Source organism: Xiphophorus couchianus, chromosome 4, assembly GCF_001444195.1.
Source record: "Xiphophorus couchianus chromosome 4, X_couchianus-1.0, whole genome shotgun sequence".
Lineage (NCBI taxonomy): Eukaryota > Metazoa > Chordata > Actinopteri > Cyprinodontiformes > Poeciliidae > Xiphophorus > Xiphophorus couchianus.
This window is the reverse complement of record NC_040231.1, coordinates 23,924,979-23,931,712: the sequence shown is the minus strand read 5'-3', so window position 1 is coordinate 23,931,712 and position 6,734 is coordinate 23,924,979. Positions and strand designations below refer to the sequence as shown.

Genomic DNA, 6,734 nt, shown 5'->3' with positions numbered 1-6,734 from the left:
TCGGTTTGGTCTTAGCGCGTTTTATTGCCCAAAAGCTAAAAATAAACTAATTCCGGTTTAATATACCCATAAATGTCTCAGAACATTTGTTTCCTGTTTTACATTTCAGTGAAGTGCTAAGTAAACACTGTGTAATAAGTTACAGAAAGAACTACTGGCAAAATTAAGCACAGGGAGACTTTGTACAACACAGAGAAAAGGTACTTGAAGACACCTGTTTTATAAAGTACAACAGTGCACATTAAAAATATGCATCAGCACAAACAGACATAGCGAGTTGGCCTCATTGAAAGTTGTGTTGCCATCTTTGTTGTTTTAGTTGTGCAACTTCTGCACCACAGGCAGCTTAGTTGCACAGACAGAACATCAGTATTTAGACAACTTGCAACGAAATAAAATTTTAGGCCCGAAAAACTTTTTTTTTTTTCTTTTTGCAAACAGAGTTGCACGTGTATATATGTACAGAGATTCTCACACACGGCATTCTCACTTACACACACACACAATACTCCAGGCAATCCCGAGGCACTGCATCCATTCACAGAAGTCCAGTCCTTCCAGTGGCCTGAGGTCTCCCTGGTTCTTTGTACCTGCATGGCAGCATGTAAAGTTCATATGTAGTAAATGATCTCCGGTATCTGGCCGTCCTCTACCGACGTGCCGTTGTTGTTTCCAGGTGAGCTAAAGAACAGAAATGTAGTTTTGGTCCCAGTTGTAGATTCTTGGGTCACTTTCTTCAACCCTTTAGTGCCGTAATGAGAGTCTGGACCCTGTGAGGTAAAACACAAATCGGTTAGTTCAAGTTTTCGCGGTGATTTCTTCTGACGAAATGCTCAGGCTAACCTTTAGGGTGGCACATGCAGTGTAGCTGATGTTGGGCAGGATCTCCACAGGCTCTTTAAACATCACTCGGAAGGTGTTTCCTGAGCCGTCGCAGCTGAAACCGGTATCATTCTGGCCCAGTGTGATACGTTTGTCACTCTCCAAGATCTAAAAACAAGAAATTGTTGATTTATTATCAGAAGCATTGCATGTATTGTCTGCATAACGAAAGAAGAAAGAGGTTATTGATGATTTAACAAGCACGGTGGTTTTATTTCCCTACATGTGGTCACATAAGTACTGTTTTTCATTAATAGATGAAATCAGCATTTGAAAAATATATTTACCATCTTGTCTAATAATAAAATTTGCTTTGCAAGTTGTCATTTAGGGACAAAACTGGTGTGGTAAAAGGTCCCAGCACAGACTGCACTTCTTTTACAAGGGCAATTTGTTTGGATTGTGCAGCAGGTTAATGATTGCCTTTTACAAGGAGGTTTAATCAGTTCTCACCTTTGCTTTATTATTTGCTCCTGTTGCCTTTTCTTAAAAGTTAAAAACTGTGAAAACATTGTAAAGATTGCTAGTGAAATCCATATTTTCAAACCACCAGATTTGTATTAAGCAATATTTTTTTTAAAAAAAGTCACATCTAGGAGTGAAAATATGATGAGTTCCTCTGGCTGCCCTCTTCAAAGAGGATTAAAGCTGAAGTCATAAGGTAACTAAATCTATCTATGTCAGACGTTTGCAAACTTTACAATCCAAAGAGCCATTCTTGCTCTCAGCCCATCTTAATAAAACTTTAGAGCCATAAATATCACATAACCTTTTGAAAAGAGACATCTTGTAATTTCTACCGCATTGTCTTAAATTACCAATATTTTATTTACATGTTTTGGGTTGTAAAACAAAAAAAGCATAAACGTTTGTGACAAGTGGATGAACATATTTTCTTCCATGGGATGTTTTTATGGAAAATCTGCTAAAGACACACAGTTTTCAACCTAATGACAAAAAAATAAATTGCTTTAAAAACACGTTTCTGGTACTTTGAGTGACATTCTGCTGAGGAAATGCAATGCAATTATTCCATGAAAAAAAACAACTCCTAAAAGCTATATTAAATCTATATGTAAAAATATTATCTGGCTTATCGTTTTTACTCACGCCATTCCTGCTGGACCAGAGGTTGAAGGCCTTACCTGAATGTTGACCTGATAGTCGGTGGGTCCATGTATTGAGCCATATAAGCCAAAACCCACGATGGATATTCTTCTGTTAACATTAAATCTACAGAGAAACATAAACAGGAGAACAGTTATTAAAACAAACCACGGGTTTCGTCCAGGCGTTGACTAACGAACGTAAGCTGACCTGATTCTGTCGCTGGTGCCGCTGTACCCCCACCGGCTCTCAACCTGCTGGAATCTATTAATGCTACACTCCTCCCCCCTGAGGCAGCAGCGAGGCCTGTCAATGTAGTCGACCCGTGGTTTGGGGTTTACTGTAAAGTGTAAAAACAGATTTACCACCTCCCGATCGAACAATATTCCAGATTGGGCAGGCCCTGTCGCACAAGAAAAAATATCAAACTGGTTTCTGTGGTTGGAGCTGTATGGACACATCAGGAAACATGAAGAACGTGCTGAGTGACGGCTGATCTGCTCAGGACACACTGATAACCAAACGGTCCTTCTAACAGGACACATACCGGCTGCGAACTCTTCGACGGTCATGAGCGGGAAGCGGATGAGCGGGAGCGCTTTTCCCAGAACCTTCTGCTTGTTCTCCGAGGTCGGGGGAAGCTGTTGTCTGTAACACTCCGCCTCTGCCCAGCGGACCACCGCTTCGAACAGACGATTCTCCCTGATGCTGAGTGTGTCTCTCTCCAACACTGCACATAAAGTATCTACACACACAAACACACAGAGCAGCTATACTGTTAGATCCTACAACAAAGTGGCGGAGCAGCACACACGGAGTGAAGAAGACTCGCATACCAAGGTCAATATCAGTGAAGCCCTCTGCGTTTATTGCGTCTGCAGTGCTTTTGTCGATAGTGTCCAAGCAAAGAGTGGCAAGCTGAGGCTCATCAAATAACCTCGCCTGTGAAATAGAGCAGAATATTCAGATTACAGCCATTCATTTTGTTAAAGGCTGGCTGCAGCAATTAAATAACGCGCATACATTTGAATTTTACCAGTGTGTAAAACTAATACAAAACCATGCCAGTGATGAAATATGATGAATCAAATGAAGCATTGTAATTTCATTAGAGATGCACCAATCAGGCACTTCATGGCCAATTTCCAGTCTAAGCTGCCATTTACCCCCCATTCTAGAGTGAGACATGAGAAAAAATGAACTGCAGGTTTTTTGAGAGATTATATTACAAACCTACCTGTTTCTGTCTCTAACCCTTGTCTAAATTTTATTTAAGTATCTAAGTTTTATAAGGCATTTTTCCTATGCTTTAAGACGTGAAAAAAATGCCAGTAGAATCTGTACTTTTTTCAATTAATACTAATTGACAATTCAAACAAACAATTCAATTTGTTTTGAATTATTGACTCAAAACAAAGTCCCATTTCTTGTGGAAATGTCAATAGTAACTTAATTTTGTCTTATTTCAACACTACACACATATTTGCACTAGAAACTAGACAAAAATACTTAAGATTTTATATTTTAGTTGCGTAAACACTATACTGACTGAAAATGTAGTTGGTTTTTATTCCAGTTTTAATGCATTTTATAAGAAAAAAAGAAACTAATTTTCAGGATGTAGCAAACACTTGCATAAACATGTGCAACAAGTTCCTCAGTGGAGCTGATATATTTTTTTATCTAACAGCAGAAGCACATGTCCCTAGTGTTACCTAATTTTAACTTAACTAAAACCAAAGAATTATATATATATAAGAATATAGTCAGTGTGTCTTGAGGCTGAAACAGAAAGCACCTTATTTTTCATGCATTTAATAAACCAGTGGGGGGAAAAAATCATATTATTTTAAGTGCATGACCTGATAATCAGAGCCAATTAAGGGATAATAAGGAAAAATCCTTCAACTGCCATTGGTTCATTTCCAAAAATTACACTCGGAAACCACTACTGGGAATGTGTGATGCTTAGGTTTTGTGAAAGAATCTATGTTTTACGTTGCAGTCCTTCAAGATGTTAAAGAAATATCAAGCAACTGTAGAACAAAATGTTGAAACCTGAAGGAATAAACACAAAATAGAGCAGCTAATGTAATTAAACGCCTACTTGGAAAAACTGGGAGCCACTTAATATACCAAGAAAATATAAATGGAGATTAGACCAAGTGACTTATGTCATAAAACAGCCACCAAAAAAGACTGAGTGCCTCACCAGTTAACAATGACTTTAAAAAGAACATTACCTCATGTTTGAGTAAAGGCACTTTGCATCCAAGAGGATTATTTACATTGTTCAGTGTTTTTAGTTTCTCTACTATCATATATTGACTACGCAGCTGCGTTGACTGACAGTAACCTGAGTGAGAAGCATGAAGGCGTTGTCGGCTCTGAGGTGCTTGGTGAGGAACTCCACACAATGGCCCTCCAGAGCTGGGACTGCATATTTCTTTGCTGTGTACAGAGTCGTCATCACAGTCTCTGGACCAATATGGACCTCGTCGGAATACAGAAACCTGCACAGCAAAAATAAGAATAGCAAGAATAAGAATAAGCATTTTTCACCAAGCTACCCTAAGCTTCGAATTCAAATGTGAAGAAAATCTATATTTTCACGTGTATTTGGTTGAGGGGTGGGCATTTATTTTTTTACTGTGATAAATTTCTTGTCATGATAAGAATTTTGATTTTGATTCTAGTTAATGTCTAAAAATACTGTACATATTGTCTGGATCGTTACTTTTTAGAATCTTCTCTACTGTTTGCTTTAATAAGAGTATCAATATGTTTTAAAATATAATTAAATGCCGTTAATGTGTGCTGTGACTTCTTTATGTGACTGGTAACCTAAAGAAGCGCATTAAAGAAGCATGTTTTTCAAGAGCAGTGTTTGTGTTTGTGTGGCTGTGACTGCTCTGTCATGCAGTCACAGCCAGGAAGTTGTGTGAAAAAGAAGTAGTAAATAGTTTTTATGGTCACATTTATCGTTATTACAATTAGGCCTGTCACAATAAATAATAAATCAATTAATCGCATGATAAATTAAAACAAGCTCAATAATTTCCATTTGCATGGTTTATCATTTTCCTCTTTTCTCTCTCTTTCTACAAGAACTGGTCTTCATTCTGGTGCTTTGGTCTCAGCCAGTAATTTTTTAAGAAGAATTTTGTCTATAATTTATAAATTTAGAAGACTTTAAAATTTATTTTATTTTTTGTTTCTGTTGTTTTATTTATTTATTTTGGATATTTAAAATGTCTTCCAGTGTTAAATGTTCATTAGAATTCAAAGTTTATTGATCTTACAGAATGTGTTTTTCCATTATTATGCCATTACCTTTATATTACTTAAAAATGGTCCCAAAACAACAATGTCATCGTTTTTGGCAACATTTGTCATCATGACAGGCCTATGCACAATACTGCCACAAAATATTGTGATGAAACTTTAAGTCTATATCGTCCCTTACATTGTTTTCCCTTTACATTTTGTCACATAACAAAAACTTCAATATATTTTATTAGGATTTCCTACAATAGGTCAAAACAAAGTAGTGCAGAATTGCTGAATGAAAATAATCTAGAGTTTTCTCCATACAGGTTCTCCATTCCGTAAATATAATCCATTTTCTAATACGCTTATCGTTCTCGAAGGGGCTGGTGTGGAAACAACTTGTGTTCCCTTGTTATTAAAATGACCTATTCTGTTTTTCTCTGTGCATTGCTGGTGTGCAGCCATCTGAAAGCTGTGTTGGGGGGTCTGGGACCACCTGTCCCACCTTACCTGAGCAGGGCCAGGAAAGCTGCAGGCTCCACATCAGGGAGCTCTATTTCAGCCGAAGTGGTGGCCATCCCCCCGTTAAACATGGCATCAAACACGGCGCTGCCAGCGGCCAGGACGAACTTATGAGCAGGTATCCTCTGGGCCTGTCTGCCTTTCCCGACAATGAACCTGACGTCGCTGAGCAGCTCGTTGTTGAAGAGGAAGGCGAACCGCTCCTTCAGGGAGCTCTTCGTCGCCTGCCAGTTGTAGACGGGCTCCCGCTGAAGGCCGAGGCCCGGCGGGGAGGCGGACGGTGCCGGAGCCGAGGCTGGCATGTTGCACAGAGCCGCTGCCGCTCCGCATTGTACCGAGTTGGACGGAGCCTCCGGACCGCTTTGGTTCGACGCCAATCCGCCGCCGCTGGCCATTACGAGCCACAGCAGTTTTTCTGCCTCTGATCCTGCAAAGAGCAAAGTGCTAATGATACCGTGTAGCGACCGCAGAGGTGATTAATTTATTTACGTGTTGTCCATCGCGCAGGAGGCCATTGCTCAGGTTCTTCGGTTGCTAAAGAGACGTACTTCCTACAAAAACACATTTTCCTCGTTTAGGATTGGACGGCGTCTGGCCTCGTTTAAGTCGCATTACTGCCCCCTGGTGGGCTCCTCCGTGTAGTTCCACAAATTTTCTACATTCATTCATCAACAAGAATTTAGATAAATAAATAAATGTTCCTCAATTTTAATGTTCATTTATATTAAGTGCACTTTTCGGTTTTGCTAAATCAGATATTACATATACATATATTAAATATGTGTATATATGAAATTCTTAAATATTGAAATAATTCTAATTCTAAGATAATTAATTATGATAATTTTTGACATATATTTATTTAACCCTGAATTGAAGTCTGTGCGTCATACATTACTGACTCAAGATTGGAATTACATATATATATATATTTTGCTTTATGCTTTTCTTCA

The 6,734-nt window shown here is 38.7% G+C and overlaps 1 protein-coding gene across 2 annotated transcripts; it reads right to left on the bottom strand.

The window, feature by feature from the left end:
* Positions 1-6,355, bottom strand: LOC114143398 (BTB/POZ domain-containing protein 1). Of its 2 annotated transcripts, none has more exons than XM_028015373.1 (8): positions 5,770-6,355; positions 4,346-4,502; positions 2,826-2,931; positions 2,537-2,734; positions 2,200-2,392; positions 2,028-2,115; positions 844-990; positions 1-770 (listed from the first exon to the last, which is right to left on the bottom strand). In XM_028015373.1, the coding sequence occupies exons 1-8, from the start codon at positions 6,174-6,176 to the stop codon at positions 612-614; spliced, it is 1,455 nt and encodes a 484-aa protein (XP_027871174.1). In that variant the 5' UTR covers positions 6,177-6,355; the 3' UTR covers positions 1-611. The 2 variants fall into 2 exon arrangements, with proteins under 2 accessions (XP_027871174.1, XP_027871175.1); XM_028015374.1 differs by having other exon boundaries at positions 2,200-2,329; positions 5,770-6,354.
* Between the last annotated feature and the right edge of the window lie 379 nt (positions 6,356-6,734).

What these genes read in the sequence shown, in the direction of transcription:
- LOC114143398 (XM_028015373.1), bottom strand. Translation starts at nt 6,176, where the DNA reads ATGGCCAGCGGCGGCGGATTGGCGTCGAACCAAAGCGGTCCGGAGGCT. An exon ending in GCTTTCCTGGCCCTGCTCAG is followed by an intron (nt 4,503 to 5,769) that starts GTAAGGTGGGAC and finishes TTTGCTGTGCAG; the next exon opens with GTTTCTGTATTCCGACGAGG. An exon ending in CTGCATGTGCCACCCTAAAG is followed by an intron (nt 771 to 843) that starts GTTAGCCTGAGC and finishes TTTACCTCACAG; the next exon opens with GGTCCAGACTCTCATTACGG.